The sequence below is a fragment of the Hydra vulgaris genome, chromosome 08 (genome assembly GCF_038396675.1).
Source record: "Hydra vulgaris chromosome 08, alternate assembly HydraT2T_AEP".
Classification (NCBI taxonomy): Eukaryota; Metazoa; Cnidaria; class Hydrozoa; order Anthoathecata; family Hydridae; genus Hydra; species Hydra vulgaris.
Window position 1 is genome coordinate 12,542,501 of NC_088927.1, and position 20,563 is coordinate 12,563,063.

At 28.7% G+C, this 20,563-nt stretch overlaps 2 protein-coding genes across 3 annotated transcripts in view; both read left to right on the plus strand.

Annotated features, from left to right (window-relative positions):
* The window catches only part of LOC105845161 (leucine-rich repeat serine/threonine-protein kinase 2), a 129,451-nt gene that overhangs the window by 97,613 nt on the left and 11,275 nt on the right, over window positions 1-20,563 (plus strand). For both annotated transcript variants that reach the window (XM_065803105.1, XM_065803106.1), the window contains one exon: window positions 2,635-5,971. In XM_065803105.1, the coding sequence (XP_065659177.1) occupies window positions 2,635-5,971 (3,337 nt within the window). The remainder of the gene's footprint in view (window positions 1-2,634; window positions 5,972-20,563) is intronic.
* Window positions 15,653-18,988, plus strand: LOC136083627 (uncharacterized). Its single transcript, XM_065803107.1, has 3 exons — window positions 15,653-18,413; window positions 18,483-18,551; window positions 18,806-18,988. The coding sequence occupies exon 1, from the start codon at window positions 16,061-16,063 to the stop codon at window positions 17,084-17,086; it is 1,026 nt and encodes a 341-aa protein (XP_065659179.1). The 5' UTR covers window positions 15,653-16,060; the 3' UTR covers window positions 17,087-18,413; window positions 18,483-18,551; window positions 18,806-18,988.

Here is a 20,563-nt window from a genome sequence, read left to right on the forward strand (position 1 = left end):
ATGCATGAAAAATCCTTTCCTTCACTTACCAAAAAATCTTTGGAAAAGATTTTTTGGTAAGTGAAGGAAAGGCTTATTTTCCATATCAATAATTTTGTTAGTTTGCAGACTTTCTTCACAGTTTAGCTAGCTATGAATTTCTATGTCTTATGTATTTTTATGTTCAAATAAAAAAATACTTTTATTCTACTTAGCAACTTTATTTCTAATATTTATCTCTGTTAATCTCTGTTAACTTTTTTTCTAATATTTATCTCTGTTAATCTCTGTTAACTTTATTTCTAATATTTATCTCTGTTAATCTCTGTTAACTTTATTTCTAATATTTATCTCTGTTAATCTCTGTTAACTTTATTTCTAATATTTATCTCTGTTAATCTCTGTTAACTTTATTTCTAATATTTATCTCTGTTAATCTCTGTTAACTTTATTTCTAAAATCATTTTATAGCCTCAAGTATTGATTTGCTATTTAAAGCGTTGCTTGATTTGGCTTATGCATAGTGTGAATATATCAACATTTCCTAAGGTATAAACAAGTTCCAAAATGCAGTAGTTTATACCTAAGGAAATTTTCTCTTTAAAAAATTTATAGATAAATAGCTCAATATACTATTTGAGTATAAATACTCTACAATACTATTTTTAATTGTAATATCAAAACTCATCGTTTTTAGGCTAAATACATTTAAGGATTAGGATGGTGAAAATGTTTATGGAAAACTGTAAGCTATGAATTTCTGCTGTTTAATCTCTAATAACTCAAATTATGGCAGCAATTCTTCAAAGATGTTTTCTGTTCAGATCAATTATGCAGCACAACAATCTTTTTTGTACTCTGTTATTACTTTGCTTATACCTTGACAAATGTTGATAAAAATTTTGATAAGCAGTTTTGACTATTTTTCACTATGTAGAGAAAGACAGTGAGAATATCGAGTGGTACGCTTGCACCATTATCTTAAAGGAACACTTTTTGAAGTTTTCAATTTTTGCTGGAAAATCTGGCTGAAGAATAAATCACAATCAAGCTTTGACAACTAAATTGAATCTTTTGAATGCTTCAATTATGTGAACAATGTTGGGAACTATGTTCGAATCATCAAGTTGCATCAGCGCAATCATATTTTTAAGAATTCATTTTCCTCAAACTGTCCCCAATAATATGGACTAATATGTGGAGAGCAGCTGGTCTCTTAACATCATCTTTCCAAGCAGATTTAAGAATTTTGAATAGATAATTTCCAACCCCTTAGAGAAGATAAGTTTAAATTGGTGGTATGATTTCTGAAATCAAAACATGCTCATGCTCACTGATGATTGCCTTTTGAATGATATTGCTAAACAGCTTTGCATTAGCAACAATCCTGCAAGATTGCTGAAAAGATTTGAGGCTAGATTTGATTGAGCCCAGTGTTAATGAGTTTCCAAATTTGGTAAGACACTTGGATTTGAAGTTACACCATGTGCAAGGGTGCGTACTTGAATGGGTTTGAAGACCACAAATTATATTTGCAACTTTCTTATCACAAGCCAAAATTAGTTTAACTACATTTGCCATAATCAGTGACCAGATTAGTTTATAATTGAAGCAAGTTTCTAGCAAATCTTCTGATATTGCATCAAAAATTTGTCTTTATAACATTTGACTCCAATGTCTTTGCCAGTCCCTTGAGTGAGAGGTTGTTGTTGCGGCGATGATCTGGTTTCATCCCTTAGCGCAGTATTGACAATGCTGAGACATTACCATCTATAAAATCTTTTCAACCATTTTTTTGCAATTTTTATGCATTATTTTAGCATTTTTTATGTTTTTTTTAGCATTTTTTTATGTCTTTTTAATGCATTTAAACAGCAGTTTATACTTTAAAAAATGCTGAGATAAGCCAAGTCAAACCACCCTTTAAATAGCAAATCAATATTTTGGTCTATAAAATAAAAATTGGTACATGTATCAATAAAATAATAGTATAAAAATTGTTGGTATTACATATTAAAACACTTTTGTTGGTATTACATATTAGAACACTTATAACCGTTATTTTGAAAATAGTGACCAAAAAAGATCACAGGTGAAGTTTTGAGGTATAAGTAGCAAAAGTTTTACAAAATTTGAACTTAAAAAATTTAAATTAAAACAAACAAACTAATAAACTAATCAAACTGAAATCTTATTAAGAGTTTGGTGTGACCATGGGCTACATAACACCAATTTTTATCAAATTAAATAGAGTGGTTCTCATTCTACAGGTGTTTTTATTGGCCCTCTGAAGTCAAAATTTCGCTCAATTTGTACACTCAAATTAAATTTTTTTCTGCTGACAAAATTAAAAGATTTCAAATATGCATCACAGGGTATCTTGATCTATACTCTATCTTTCCATATAATTGGCATTCTTGAGTCAGCAAGATTGGCATTATCAGGATGCATAATAACCACATTTTTATTGCATTTAAATTAACTTTTAATAATGCATTTAAATAAAATTGCATTGGCAATGCAATAACATAACACATATTATAAATTAAATTTTATCGATATTGCAATGTTATAAAATATGACAAAAAAATTTTAAAAAGTGCGACATAAAGTTTGTTCATTGTTTTTTTAAAACTTGATTTTTAATTTTTATAGTTGATTTTAAAAGCAGAATTAGGTCATCAAAATCCTGATTTAATAAAGATGTGTATAAGTTTATTATCACGATTTCAAATTGCTTGCAAGATTGATGATCATAGAGTTCTTATTCCACCGAAACTTCCTAGTTATGATCCAAAACATGCGTTGTCAATGAATCAAAGTAGTCTACTCACTCGTTATTATTTCTTTAGTTGTATTCCCGATGGTTTTTGGGCTCGATTTATTACGCGTTTTTTATCAATGACTAAAGAAATGTTATCAGTAAAACCAAATATTGAAATGAAGCCCACAGTTTCTTTACTTGGGAGCAATTTACAAAAAGATGCAGTAGACGCTACTATGTCTTATAATGAGGATGAGATATCTCTTAAGATTAATGAAACAAACTCTTCAAATATTTGTTATGTTATAACCTCTCCCAAAACTAACCCTGCTATAAGTCAAATTGATTCAACTCAACAACTATCTAGAAATATAAAACCATTAATAAACATCTCCTCTATCTCTAATAATGTAGATAATTTAATGCATTGCTATCCAATAAAGTGTGTGGCAAATAACTCTGACTCATCAAATGAATCGAAAAGCTTCAATTCAAGTAGTTCCTCAAGCAGCATTGTTTCAGCTAAATTTTTTTTTAACTCTGATACAAAAGCTGTTGCTCCATATAAATGTTCAAGCAATTGTAACAATTGTATAAACAAAGAACTAAATAGTAATTGTAGTAAAAAAATTCAAAATGATTCACGCGATGAATGTCACGCGATAAATGTTGTAAAAAATAAATTTAATTCAGAATTTCTAATTAATAATGAAGAGTGCAAAATAAATAATGATCAACATGAAAATGAAAACGAAAGTGAAAAGCATCAAACATATACAGAAAAAATTGATTTTGAACAATGCTGTAATAAAGATAATCTTTCTAATCATCATGATAATGGTGATTTTAATGATGATTTTGATAATTGCATCACTAATGGTGTTCATAATGATTTTGATAATGGTATTAGTAATAATTTCATTAATGGCTCTAGTAATGATTTAAATAATGACATCAGTAATTGTGTTGATAATAATGGTATCAATAGTGGCTTTAATAATGACTTAAATAACAACATCAATAATTTTGTTACTAATGCCATTAATTATAACAATAATAATGGTGCTTTTAAAGATTTTGATAATGGAATAAATAATAATGTTAATAATGATTTGAATAATGGCAATAATAATTGCAATAATATTGATGGTATTAACTATGGCATCAATAATGGCATTGATTATGATTTTAATAATTGCATTTATGACGTTGTTAACGAAATAATTAATAAAGTCCTTGCTACTGTAGATAGTTACTTTACTAAAGTTGGTGAAACTAATGTTTTTGAACGACATTATAGCAATGTTATGAATGTACCAGAAGAACTTCAAAACTACACAATCCCTTATCTTGAAACAGATAAAAATGAGGTAATTGCATGTAATGGAATTGTAAAAAAAGAAACAAATTTAGTTGTTGCAGCAAATGAAAATCTAAATAAAACAAAAAACATCAACTTTGCAGATTCTCAAACAGATGGTGTAATTAATTATGAGCTTAATTCTGATCAGAACTGTAACACCTTTAATAGTTCTGATCAGAACTGTAACATCTCAGGTAATTGTGGAAGTAGTTTTGAACAAATTTGTGATCAACCAACTATTGGTCATATGCAAATGGCAACTGAAATGGATAGTGTTGGTTTTTTTGATGCTAGCATGCTAATAGTTTCAAAACAAGACTATGAAGATTATAATTGCTCAAATGAGGAAGAAAAAGAAGAAAATGATGAACTCCAATCTCAGCTTATCAATGAACTATCCAATAATGACAAAGATTATGAAGAACATTTTAATGATTATGGAGAACTAGCTTATCTGTTGGACAATGGCTATTTAAGTTGCTGGAATAATGGAATTGTATTTAATCACCCACAGTTGTGTTTTTCTATACAACAGCTACCTATCTCATTTAAAGCAGATAGAAAAACAATTGAAATATGTGTAACTAAATCCTTCTTAGGCTATCGTGTTCTCAGTTATGTGGTTGATCATATTAGAACACTTTTAAATGAATGGTTTGAAGGTTTGTTGATGTCTAATAATGAACCTCATGTAATTTCTTCTCTGGCATGCCCTGTATGCACAAGCTTGGGCATAAATCCACCTCATTTGTTTAACATCACTACTGTTTTTCAACAAATGTTCCACGTCTCAAAAGACTGCAGTTGTAATGCATTTTGTGAACGAAAACATGTACCAAGAATAATAAATATAACAGAGTTTTGTCCGGATCTTACATTTCAAGATTTACCAAAAACGATGAAGTTCAATTCCAATGATATTCAATGTGAACAAAATGAAAATTGCAAAATGGGAGAAGGCCAAATTGGAAAAGTTTATAGTGGTTTTTGTAAGAAAAAAATCAAGGCTGCAATAAAGTTTTACAAATTCAAGATGAGCAATTTAGATGAACTTTCATCATCATTGAATCAGTTTTACGAAATTCGACAAGAAATTGTAATGCTCAGTAAATTACGTCATCATCCTTATATTGTTCAAATTTTAGGCTTCTTACTGAAGCCAGAATTGTGTGTTGTGATGGAATATGCAAGTCATGGTGCTTTATCATCTGTCATTTATGATAAATCCAAAACCAAAGTTATCTCCAGAATTGTTAAGTTTCGAATTTGCCAGCAAATTGCAAGTGCTTTAGCTTTTATGCATAAAAAATATATTATTCATCGCGATATAAAGTCAGACAATATTTTATTATTCTCGCTTAATCATAATGCAAAAATCAATATCAAGTTAAGTGACTTTGGTACAGCGAACTTCATGAGTCCAAGTGGTTTGAAAACATTTTTTGGTACTAAAGGTTATGCTGCTCCAGAAATGATTTTACACAGAATGTTTTTGGATGAATACACTTCTAGTGTTGATATATATTCATTTGGCATGGTTATTTATGAGTTAATTACATTTAAAAGACTCTTTTATCATGTTAGGGAATCGGATATAAATAATGAAGTCACAAGTGGGTCTCGACCTTTATTTTATAACACTCCTGATGCATCCTATGGGTTGGTTAATTTAACCAAGTTGATGATAACCATGTGGAATCAAGAACCTTTCAACAGACCCAATGCTAATGATGTTCTTAATACGTTGTCACCATTTTTCCAATTAGTTTTTGGTTATAAAATGTTAGCTTCTGCAGAAAATCCACGCAATTTGTGTTATATTACCAGTAGTAAAGAACTTTGGATAACAAGTGATGACAAAAGAGGTTAATTTTTTATAGTTATTTTATTTATATTATTGTTTGTATTAAGTTTCTTTACCATTTTATTACAATGTTGTTTTTAAAAAAATAAAATATTTTTTCATCAATTGTTTCATCATAACAATTGTTTTTTTTTATTTAAAATGTTGTTTTTTAACAATATTTGTGTTTTTATTAAAATAGTCTTTGTTTTTTAACAATAAATGCTGTTTTGTTTGTTTTATAAAAATCATTATTTTTTTTTTAATCATGGAAAATGTTGTTTTATTACAAAAAAAATGTTTTTTCAAAACATAAGTTGTTTTATAACAATAAATGTTGTTTTATTGCTATAAATGTAACTTTATCATAATAAATATTTTTTTCTTTTACAATAAATGTTGTTTTATTGATATAAAATGTTAATTTATCATAAGAAATGTTTTTTCTTCTGCAATAAATGTTGTTTTTATTTTATTTTTCTCCAATGAATGTTGTTTTAATACAAATAATGTTGTTTTATTACAATAAATGTTTGCATTGAATTTAATTAAATTATACAAAGGTGCTTACTTCTAGCATATAGTGTTAAGAAAACCTAAATAATATTTGAGATAATTTCGCATATAAATTGAATATAACATTGTTTGGTACAGTGTATTCACTATCTATATATAAGTTCTTGTCTTGCGATATTAATTTTTTGGCTAGGAGACGTATTTGTTGTTTCTATATCTTTCTTAGTCAGTTTTCAAGGGGTTAGTTAAGTTTTCAAATGTTTTTTTTCTCTTTTTTAAAATTTCTTTTTTTCTTGAACAATTGTGTTGGCTGCTTGTTTGTTGTTTTTTTTAACAATTTTTTTAGCAACTTGTGTAGCTTTATTGTGAGTTATTGCTGATAGTAATATATCTATATATATATTTTTTTTAGTTATTGTTTCCTTTTTGTTGCTACAACAAATGCATCCATTTATCTACAAGCACACTTAGCACAGACTTATTAATAAATTTATTTGCATTATTGATACTATATAGTCTTTAAGTTTTCTTTTGATGAAAGTCTATTTATATAAGTACTGGGCATTTTGGGAATAATTTTTTAAAAAAGCAATTCTTAATTTTATCATTTGTTACATATTAAAATTAGATCTGATTGAGCTCTTTTTGCCTTTCAAAAAGTTTTAAAATTTAGTAACACTGAGAGCTTTCCTGTTTTTTCTTAATTTCTAGGCTTTTTTTTTTTTTTTTTTTTTTTGTTATTTCACCTCCCCAAGGCCTAGAAGGCCACTACAGATGAGGAGGCTACTTAATTGTGGTTATAACCCTCTCTCAACTCTATAACTCCGAAACACGAACCTTGACGAACAAGGCCGCTGCGCGGAGAAACAAGTTGAGCGCGGTACTACCAGGGACGTGGTGGGGATCGAACTCGGAACCTCTCGCTTATGAAGCGAGCGCTCTACCACTACACCACTACCGCATTTCTTTAGGCTTCTCTTTAGACAAACTCAGCACTTGTCAAAATCATTTGTTTCTTCACATCTGAGTCATAAAAGGTTTGAAAACATCTTTGATAGGAAAAACTATGTTTTGTTTCTTTCATACAGACCATTAAAATCCTAAGCCTCCATCAATGCCTACTTTTTCACTTTTGAACCTTATTGCAAATATTTAAATGGCTATAACTTTTTTGGATCTTCCAAAATGTTTAAAAAGTTGTTTAAAATGTTGCTTTAGCAACTTTTTAAGCAAATTTTTAACATTTTGCATAGTGGGTAGAGCGCTTGCCCCACAATGGAGAGTTTCTATGTCAGCACTGGTCATAATTGCAACACCTGTAGGGCAGAAGACAATAATTTCTTAGTTAAATGCTTTTTCAAGGTGCTCTGTGATAAGGCTGCTAGATCTTTAGAAAGCATTTTAATAACCAGCCAAAGAAACAGTTTGTTAATGTCATATTGTTTGACATTTATTTATTATTGATAACTTTTATGCAAAGTTTAGTTTTTTTTCCAACTCTAGACAATTGTTAAATTAAGAAATATTATAATAAATAAGACATTAAATAAACCATTAAATAAAGTACATGTTTTTTTTTATTTTATAACTTATTTATATGAAATTTGGGAAATAAAAATTTATTAAAATTTGAGAAACATCCAAATTGCTAATTTTGTATTTAAGTTGAAACAAATTTATTTATTAGGTTGAAGGTATTAAGATATAATACATTCATCTATTAGGTTGGCGCAGATGTATATCATACATTGTTTCCAGTTTAGGATAAAATGTATGTATTATATACATCTGTTTATTATTATAAACAGATGTATATAATACATTCTTTTCAGTTTAGGATGTTGAATGCTGGATTTACTTGACTCAATGCATGGGTTTTGCTTGTGTCTTTGTTTTTATGACTAGACAACTCATTTTATTTTCTCCTAATTAGGGTACAGCTCTAAAGCTCAGTTCTGTGGTTCTAAGGCCGGCTGGTAGTCAGGTTTCCCGAACTCTGTGGTAGCTTTCAGAGAGACTGATTCTATCAACAGCTGTAAAATATCAGAGTACTCACAGTGCCATGTTGTGCATAGATAGTGTCTCTGTTCTTACTTTTGGTGTGCATTGTCAAGGCCGCATTTGGAGCCCTTTGTTATGGCTCAGGATTTTTTAGTAGTAATGAGGCGATTGCATGGACTATTAAATACTGTACTGAATACTTTGAGTGTTGTGCTTTGAGTCAAGCACTTTAACAAATTTAAAAATGACTAAAATACCGATAACTATAAAATACAAAAAACCATTTTCATCACCAAGTTCTCTAAACCTATCAAGTTCTCTAAACGTAATATTTGTAGTCTTCGAAGTAACTTTTCTTCTGTTGAGTCTTATCTCTTGCAAAGTTCACCAGACCTACTTGCTCTTTGTGAGACTAATTTGAGTTCGGCTGTCTCATCTTTTCAATGTTATTTCTGATCGAATTGACCAAGTCCTTTCTCTTTATCCATCAGCCAATTCTTGTTGGTGACTTTAATTCACATCACACTTAATGACTTGGCTCTAGTGTCAGTGACTCTGCAGGCATCTTAAGGCCACAACTTTTGCCTTTCTCAATCTCTAACTCAAATAATCAATATTCCAACTCATTTTCCAGACAACCCTGGATGTACCACGCTCAACTTGTTTCTCCGCACAGCGGCCTTGTTCGTCAAGGAGTTCGTGTTTCGGAGTTATAGAGTTGAGAGAGTGTTATAACCACAATTAAGTAGCCTCCTAGTCTATAGTGGCCTTCTGGGCCTTGGGGAATTAACAAAAAAACAAAAACAAAAAAAACCTGAATAATTTACCTTCTCTACTTGACTTAGGTCTTGTTTGTGATCCTAGTTAGTGCTCAGTTTCCCCACATTCACCCTTAAGTGCTCCTGACCACATCAAAAACTATTATCTCATTCTCCTTCATTATCAAAATCCCCCTATCATTAAAACCTTGTACAACTACCTTAAAGCTTACTGGGAATCTTTCAGTGATTTTCTTCGTCATGTCCCTTAGGTAGAAACTTTTCGTCTTCGTGCTGACAAATGTGGTTCTGTGCTTCTTACATAACTTCTTTGATTCAGGCTGGCTTGAAATCTTTTATTCCCTACCAACGATTCCAAGTCAAGCCTCGCTCTTCTCCATAGTTTTCCTCACATTGCGCTGCCGCAATTTCCAATCAAAATTACTCTTTCCATATCTATCAGCAAAACAATTCTCCAGAAAACAGGCCTCTGTTTACTATTGCTAGAAACCATTGTAAAAAAGTTTTATCTTATGCCAAAGCCTGTTATTCTCAGGCCATGAAATCTCATATTTCATCTCAAAAACTAGGCTCTAGTGACTTCTGGAGATTCTTCAACTGTATCAATAATAAGAGCAAATCTGTTATTTCATCTCTCTTGTATGGTTCAGATTTTGTCACCTCACCTAAAGTCAAAGCTGAATTGTTTGCTAAGAACTTTTAATCAATATCATCTCTTGATTCCACTAGTTGCGTTCTACCTGATATAGCCAACAAACAGGTTGATCCATTGCTTGACATTTGTATCACTTCAGCTCCTGTGTCTGAAGTGGTTTCCTGCTTATATTCTTCTACAGCTTGTGGTCCAAACAACATACCTGTTTTAGTCTTGCAGAAGTGTTCTCTTAGCTGTTGTCTGTACTTTCAAAACTGTTTAACAAGTGCATATCGGAGTCTTGTTTTCCAGCCTGCTGGAAAGTGGCATCTGTTTTCCCTATTTTCAATTATTCTGGAGAGTCATCTGACTAATCTAACTACCACCCCATTAGTCTTCTTCCTTTCATAAGCAAGGTTTTTGATTAACAAATAACTTAATCTCTTATCTTAAATCTAATAACTTTCTTTCTAATCATTAATATGAATTTTGATCTTCTTGTTCTACAGCTGATTTGCTAACAGTAATAACTAATAGGTTTTATCATGCATTAGATAGAGGTGAAGAGGTTAAGGCCATTGCTCTTGACATTTCTAAATCTCTTGATTAAATTTGGCATGGTAGTCCATAAGCTTTCTTCTTACGGTGTGTCTGGTAACATCTTTAAGATTATTAAATCATCCTTTCCATGCATAGTATAAAAGTTGTCCTCGATGGACAGCACTCTTCATATCCTGTAACTTCAGGGGTTCCTCAAGGTTCTATCTCAGGCCTTATACTCTTTTTGATTTATGTTAACGATCTTCTGGATATTCTCACATTGAAGGTGGCATTGTTCGCTGATGATACTACCATTTAAGCCAACACTCTCTATTTGCTTGGAGGGGGCATTTAAGCTTGAAAAGGATCTCACTTCTGTTACAGCATGGGGCTCACAGTGGCTGGTAAACTTTAATTCAGAAAAAACTAAATTTTTTTCAGCCAATCTTTATTCCAATAATTTAGATTTATAAACAAATTTATAATCTTATATTTATGTATTCAATGAGTCATCTACCTTTCATCTACTAGGATTAAATGTTGCTTTTTATCTTTCATGGAAATCATATATTTAATCCATTGCAAAATTAGCACATGCTAAGGTTGCATTTCTTTATTGTGCTCAACACTTTCTTTCTCCGGATTGTATTCTTTATCTCCATAAATCTCAAATCCGTCCTTGTATGGAATACTGTTGCCATATCTGGGGCGGATTTTCAAATGGTCCCCATTCTCTTTAAGACAATGTGAAAAAAGCGCATTGTAAACATAGTTGGACCTGCTCTTGCAGCTAACATCCAACCATCATCACATCATCATAATGTTGCTTCTCTTCCTCTTTTCTATAAATGCTATAATGGACACTGCTCTAAAGATCTAGCTTCTCTTGTACTATCTACTAAAATTTATTTTCTTGTTACTTGTCATCTAATTAAGTTTCATCCTTTTACTGTGACTGTTCCTAAGTGCTTTAAAAACTCTTATTTGTCTAGTTTTTTTCCTCAAACATTAGTTCTTTAGAATTCGCAATCTTCATCTTGCTTTCCTGATTCATATAATTTGCATTCTTTTAAGTCGTTTGTCAATAAAGTTATCTTGCTCTACAAATTTATCTTTTCTCGAAACTTTCCTCGATAACAACGGAAGGTCTGGGCTGATTTTTGCTTCAAACTTTTTAACGTTTTAGTTTTTAGTTTTTAACATTTTAGTTTTTTACGTTTGTAGACGTAATGATAGCAAGCAAAAATAAGCTTTGTTTTCAGTGTTTGTTCGAGAAACTATTACTGTTAATATATTACTATAATATTTACTAATAAAAGTACAGTAAACTAATAATATGAAAAAATTATAAAGTTACTATCTAAATATTTTTTTAACTTATTTTTAACACTGTAATTGTAAAACTTGTAAGAATTATCTTTTTATAATTGCATTATTTTAATTTGTCAGTCATATTTATTTAATTTTAAATAACATTATTTTATTATCACTGACAAATAAAAGTACTATCAGTGTAATGTTTCCATAAAGAATTCTCAAATAGAACGAAGCTTAAAAACTCTTTTTAAATAAATTTTGCCTAATTAATATTATGTGTATATATATATATATATATATATATATATATATATATATATATATATATATATATATATATATATATATATATATATATATATATAGATACATACATACATACATACATACATACATACATACATACATACATACATACATACATACATACATACATACATACATACATACATACCCAGTGAAAAATAAAACCGCGTACCACATGGGTTCCGCGTGGGTTCCGTGTGGGATTGATGGGATTTACGTGGGACGGATTTTCCCATGTGGTATCCGTATGGAAATTTGTCACCTTAAACCCATGCGGGTAATCCCACATGGGTTACATGTGGGAACCATATGGTATTTACACACATGGGAAATTCCACGTGGGTTAACTAAACTAAAAAAAAAAACTTTTTAAAAAAAACTAAAAAAAAAAATTTTTAAATCGACATTGCATTGCGTTACATTTATATTGTGTGAAAATATTTTATATTAATATAGAGAATGGCAAGCAAGTATATAAGTACCACGAATAATGTTTATCTTTCTTTATAGAAATAAGATTAAGATTTGTGCAAATAGACGTATCATTAGGATAATATAATAGTTATTTGAATATAGATCTTGAGTATATTATCTGTTAACAATTAACTGATGAAAGTTCAAATGTTGTCAAAAACCAAGCATGCATGCATGGGACACTACAGTGTCCCACAAAAAAAATTCAGGTTTGAAAGTCAAAGAATTCCCAATTTTCTTTGTTAAAAAAGAAAAAAATAGGGTGGTGGTGGTGGGGGAGATAAGTTTCTGTAACTTTTTTTATGCTCCAAAACTTTTAACTTTAGATATAATAAGGTCCTTATGACTTAAGGGACTTACAAACTACATTGAGGAACAAAAACAGGATATTAACAGAAACTTTTCAATTTTTAATCTGGAGTACCACAGTGTTATTGGGAATAAAGCCTCTGGGTCCAGTTTTTAAAGTAATATAATCTAAAGTAATGTTTAAATAAAATAGTATACTTTAAAATGCATATAGTTATACATATAACTCCTGATATAGTTATACATATAACTCCTAATATAGTTATACATATAATTCCTGATATAGTTATACATATAACTCCTGATAGTTAACTATATGTATAACTAGTTATACATATAATTTGTTATAGAAACTTATTTTTTAAGGTTATGATTGAACAAATTAGTACCAATTAATTCAAGTTTAAGATTTAGTTAAAGTTCAAGTTAAAGTTCTTATTTATTCATTGTTTTTGTTAATTTTATATTTATTTGTTCAAATTTGTTAATTAGTACTATTTCTTACTTCAGTAAGAATGTTTATCATTGATGAACGTGATTTTATTTGTTAATTTTATTTTCAACATATTTTGACAACACCCTTTACATTTTAAATGATGACAGCTTTACTTTTCTATTGATGTTAAATTTATTACATTTCAATAACTCAGATTGTATCATAACTGAATTATTGAAAGCTTTGTAGGGGTTTGTTGTATATCAAATGTCATTTTAAATAAAGTAAAAATAATATGTATATATATATATATATATATATATATATATATATATATATATATATATATATATATATATATATATATATACAACATTAAAACAATAAAATTGATACAAAATTTCACTTTAAAATGAATACCATTAACATTGTGATGATAATAGCATTAGGAAACTAGTATTTATGTATTAATATTATACTATAAATAAATAGTTTTTTAATTCATTTTATAAAATAGAGACTGACAACTGATAATTAATGGAAATAAATACAAATTATAAAAATCATGTAAACTTCATTTATTATTTCTAAATACTATATTAATGTTAGTCTACAAAGTTAAAATCAATTTAGAGCATTGTTATTAGTTCTTTTGTGATTCGCACTTCCACTTCTGTCTCTCAAATTTATAAAATAGGTGGTCAAAGCTTGCTCAATAGGTAGGTTCTCATCATAGCAATGCTTTTTTCTTACACTTTCTAAAGAGAAATATGGCAAATTGATTACTTATTTTACCTAAATCATAGGATCATCTATGCATAATGATGTCACATGATGACCAGGTTTATTGAACACCTTCACCCTTTATCAAACTCAGTCAATTTTTTGCCATCTCCCATTGAAAATGATGTCAGTTTTTGTTATCGTATTATGATGGTATATCTGAATTGTTAATATAATATAAAAAATGCATATACCATCAATTTTTTTCCGGTTCAATTATACGTTTATTCTCAACAGTACTAAAATAAAAAAAAAAATACAAATTGTTCTTTCAGATAAGCAAGCTAATTTCTGAATTTAAATTGTTTTTCCTATGATCCTCTACAGTTTTAAGCAACAAAAGCAAGAAGTTTTTAGACCACATTGTTGGTGTAAACACCTCTAAAACCTGCTCAAAGCTAGCATAAATTGTTTTACTTTTTTTTAAATAAAATAATTTACTTTTTTTTTTTAATTCAATTTTTTAATTGACATTATTTTGGTCTCAACATTCCCTCCCCATTGTTAATTATTGTTAAACTCACACTGCCCCTCTATCTACTGGCATAGCCTAAATACTATATATATATATATATATATATATATATATATATATATATATATATATATATATATATATATATATATATATATATATATATATATATATATATATATATATATATATATATATATAATTTTTACTTTATTTACAAAACCATTTGATATACAGCAAATTCTTACAAAGCTTACAATAATTCAGTAAAATTCAATCTGAGTTATTGAAACGTAATAAATTTAACATCAATAGAAAAGTAAAGCTATCATCATTTAAAATGTAAAGGGTGTTGTCAAAATATGTTGAAAGTAAAATTAAGTTACTAATAAAATCACGTTCAACAATGATAAATATTCTTACTGTAGTAAGAATTAGTACCAGTTAACAAATTTGAACAATTAAATATAAAATAGTGAAAAAACAATGAACAAATAAGAACTTGAACTTGAACTAAATCTTGAATTTGAATTAATTGGTACTAATTTGTTCAAGCATAACCTTAAAAAATAAGTTTATATAATAAATTTTATGTATAACTAGTTATACATATAGTTAACTATCAGGAGTTATATGTATAACTGCATGCATTTTAAAGCATTTTATTTAATTTATATATTACTTTAGATCATATTACTTTGAATACTGGACCCAGAGACTTTATTCCCAATTACACTGTGGTACTCCAGATTAAAAATTGAAAAGTTTCTGTAAATATTCTGTTTTTGTTCCTCAATTTACTTCGTAAGTCCCTTAAGTTTTATGAACCTTATTATATATAAAGTTAAAAGTTTTGGAGCCTAAAAAAAGTTACAGAAACCTTCCTATCTCCCCCCTATTTTAATATTTTTTTTTAATAAAGAAAATTTGACTTTCAAACCAGCATTTCTTTGTGGGACACTGCAGTGTCCCATACATGCATGCTTGGTTTTTGACAACATTTGAACTTGCATCAGTCAATTGTTTGCAGATAATATACTCAAGAACTATATTCAAATATCATATGAACATGTTAGAGAATGTTCATATGATATTTGAACATCACAAATTTAATAATATTGTTGTGATATGTTATATAAATAATACCATAATAGATTATGATATGAAAATAAGATAGGATATAAAGGCAATGATCAAAGAATAAATTTACTTATAGAAATTTAGATGTTTGTTTATTAGTTTCAGAATATTATATTATGTGTGACCGCGGCCTTCTATAATAACAGGCCTTGACATCGCGCAACAAATTTGTTAAACTGAAGGCCAATTCCTAATACTGCGTTTACATTTTCATCTTTTAACATTAGACGAAAGTTTGTGTTCGCGCTTTTTTAATAAATCTTTAAAATTTAATTGGTTTATAAATTAGATAGCGCAACTTCAAGACGATAACGATGTAAGTTTCAAGGCGTTAACATTGTAAGGTAATAATATTGTCAAACTAACGATTAGTTTTAAATACCTTAAAAAATGCCTTTGAAATGCTGTGTATCTCTGTGCAAGTCGGACTATCTCAACTTCAACTACAATATCAATTACAACTACAACGAAGTTTATATGATTGTTTGTGTATTGACTACAAGTTGCCAAGTATAAGGACTTTAACACGATTGACTTCAAAAATAAGCTCAATGGAGGACCTAAGTTTCATAAATAGTATTTTTATGAATTTAAATCCATTAAAAAGAATTTCCATACTACTAATTGATGAGGTCTATGTCAAAGCTTCATTGCTTTACCAAAGAGGTGCTTTGTTTGGTCAAGCAGTAAACTACCCTGAAGAGTTAGCTAAAACAATTTTATCATGTATGATTAAATGTCTTTTTGGAGGTCCAGAATTTATATGTAGAGCTCAACCTGTTGCAAATCTTTCCTCTGAATTTCAGTTTGCTCAATGTCAACAAATTGTCTATACAATAAATAATATCGAAAATAGTAAGACACTGGTAATAATTACTGATGGTAACCGTGTAAATCAAAGATTTTTTGGAATGTTTAAAACAGTTGATAGTAAACCATGGTTAACAACATCAGGTATATATTTATTGTATGATTATGTGCATCTACTAGAATCTATACGAAACAATTGGTTGACAAAAAAGACTGGGGAACTTCAGTTTTTGAACAATAAAGAACTGGCTTTGGCTAAGTGGAGTGATTTAGAAACTATATATAAAACTGAGTGTAATAGTCTTTTTAAACTCTCTAAACTTACAGCTAAATCAGTTTATCCAAAACCAATAGAGAGACAATCTGTAAAGTTTTGTTTGTCTGTTTTTTGCAAAAAAACAGTAGCTGTATTAAAAACGCATCCAGAGATTGAAAATAAAGCATTTGAAGGTACTGCTGTATTTATTGAAAAAATAATTTTTTTTCGAATGTTGTTAATGTCAAAGCACCTGGTGCTGGCATTCGGTTTAGAAATGAATTATGCAAAGAAATCCACTCAGTTAGTGATCAACAGTTACAACTGCTACGAGATATTGCTGAACTGTCAAATTTTATGAAACCTACAGGTAAGCGTGTAAAACAGCTTACGCTAGATACTAGCAATGCAATAGCGCATTCATGTTATGGCTTTGTTGATCTTGTAGAAACTTTGATGAGTAATGGAGCAAAGTTTGTCTTATTAGGTTGGTTTTCAACAGATCCACTTGAAAAAGCTTTTTCTAAGCTTTGACAGGGATCTGGAGGTACTTACTTTATAAACGCTAAATCTGTATTTGAAAAAATTAATATTCAACTTACTAAATTGATATTACAACTTGACATTCCTGTTGATGGTATCGATGGTCATACTTGTGACATATGTTTTAGAGATATTTCTACTGATGAAAAAGAACTTCTGGATAATATACATGATCTTGAAAGCTCAGTTAATAAATCTACATTAGTGGCTATAGTTTACATAGCTGGCTATGTGCAAAAAAGCGAAATAAAAATTTATAATGATTCTACCAATTATTATTATAAATATGGAAGTTATCTGTATTGCCTAAACAGAGGCGGACTTGAAATTCCTTCTGATGCTCTTTTCTAATGGTCAATATTTTGCTTTTTTTTTTCAAGGTGCTACTGACCCTTTATACAGAACATTTTGTGTTACTCAGTTTTAGTTCATTACTGCTAAATATTAATTTAAAATCACAAAAAAACAATGCAGAGTATATTCTAATATTCTGCTAAAGAATTACTCACTAATTACCACTCCCAAAATACTAAAGCTATCATAAATTATGTGAAAATTAGTTTTGTAATTAATTATGCTATTTACTAGTTATGTTTTTTATTTTCTCATTAGCCTATATGTCTTTCAATATGATTGGATTTGTATATATTTACCCTGTTGAGATATATTGATAAAACTTTTTTTTTGCTTGAATCAACTTTTGTTGGTGTTTTTTATTGTTGGTGATTTTTATTGTTACCATTTTTAGCAAAAAAAATTAAAAATACAGTTATCTTTTTAATATATAGATATATACTTTGTTATGGTTCTGCTTGTTATTGATACTATTTAATATTACATAAATATTCTTAATGAAATTTGAAATACGAAAAATATGATTATCTTTTAACAACTTTTTGGTTTTCTTTTTATATTTCCGTCTTTACTAGAGATTATTATTAGAAAACATAGACTGCCATTACACCCTACCTAATATAAAAATATATCAATATAAGTAAAAGTGAAAGTTTAATCGGCCTTCAGTTTTTACGGCATTTTGCGCGATGTCAAGGCCTGTTATTATAGAAGGCCGTGTGTGTGACGAAAAAGTAAAGATACTTTTGCATCCAGTGGCTATTGCACCCAACGTCTACATCATTGAAAAAGTAGGTTTTTACATTTTTGTTTTTGTTTTTTTGTTTAACTACTTATCCTAATTGATCACTTTTTTTCAGGATTCTCCTCATGGGTTCAAGCTCATTACGCATAATATGTGTTCAATTACCCATAATACGTTAGTCATTGTAAGTAATAAATTAGGAAATAATTATTTGTGAAATATTGTAGTCATTAATGACTTCAACCTGGCTTATAATTAAAATTGCTCGACTAATAAGGTTCCTTATTAAAATTGCTCTCTCTTTCTCTCTCTCTCTCTCTCTCTCTCTCTCTCTCTCTCTCTCTCTATATATATATATATATATATATATATATATATATATATATATATATATATATATATATATATATATTTATATATATTTATATATATTTTTAGAAAATGTTTGAAGAAAGTTAGAAGATACTAAAAACCTTGGTATTATGCAAGCCGAAGCGATTTAATTAATTCAATCGCCAAAAAACGGCGTGTAAATCGCAAAAGAAAAAATAATATTTTTAATATTCATTTTGGATGTATTGATTAATAGCATTTATTTTAAAATAAATTCATTTTGCAACACGTTTTTTAATTTTATAAAATTTCGTCTTAATAGTTTATGGTAAATCCCACATAGGTTATAGGTGGAAAACATCACATGTAAAAGATCAAAAATGCTACACATTTTGAATACCAAATGGGATAAAGTAGCAAATACCAGATTAAGTTAAGCCTCTCTGAAAGCTTCGATGATTAATTTTAAATTACTATTTAAGTAATTTTTAAATTAAAAGAATTTTAAAAATTATCATAGAAGACTTTCACTTGTCTAGTATTGACTACTTTTATACCATTTGGATTAAGATATGTGGCATTTAAGATCTATAACATGTAGTATTTTCCACCTATATCCCATGTAGGATTTACCACATAAAACCCATGTGGGATTTACCATATGAAACCCACATGGGACAAAATAATAATCCCCATATGGGTTACATATGGTAAAAACCCACGCGTATCCCATGTGGGATTTACCATATGAAACCCACATGGGACAAAATAATAATCCCCACATGGGTTACATATGGAAAAAATCCACGCGTATCCCATGTGCGCTTTTTCACTGGGTACATACATACATACATACATACATACATACATACATGCATACATACATACATATGTATGCATGTATGTACATATATACATACATACAACACTATGTTTTGTAAAATAAAAAAAATTTTAGTTTTTAGAACCATTAGTTTGTTTATTTATTATTATTAATTAACAACCTTTAAAAGACTATCTATTAAAAGAATTCTTAATATTAGATTGGCTAAACGAACTTGTAATATCAATATGGAACAGTTTCTTTAATAGGGCCACTTCAGCTGAAGTCCAAGATATTTTTTTACCTGTCATTAGCGAATTTGTTTTCCCATCCCATTTGCCATCTTCATCACATTCGTCATTTTCACTAAATAGATTGTCATCAGTGTTATCTGATAATCACTGTAACTTAAATTAGCTTCATCAATTTTTAACCGAGCAGCAATATCAATTTCATTTATAGGCTTTCTAATATTTTATCCATCAAATTTATTTGAAGCATATATAGATTGCTATACTTATTTAAAGCATCTTTAAGTTTCTCCTGAGAAAGCTTCTAACGAAATAAATATTATTAAACGCTGTAAGTAGAAAGGACTTTTTTCCACATTTTGTTTGTATTATCATCACCATTTATTTGTGTAAAGCAGCATGTGGTATATTCAGATGCTTTTATTTCAATTTCTTATGGTCTTGATTTATATTTTTTCAAAACTCACTATTTTAATTTTGAGCTGTATTTTAATTTTGAGCTGTATATATAATTCAAATAATTTTTTTTTAAGTTTTTTATGAAACTTTGAGTAAAAAAAAAATTATTCTATTCTACACTGACATTTGGTTAGAATGATATAGGCAAATATATGTGTAATTAAAAGGACACTTTATTTAAAAAACAATCAATAATAATTAAAAAAAACAATCAATAATAACAATTAAAAAATCAATCAAATAAAATAAACTTTTTTATTCTTGTGATGATGTTGATTCGTTTAAAGGTACTAGAGATTAAGTTAAGATTCATAATTTAACTACCACTAC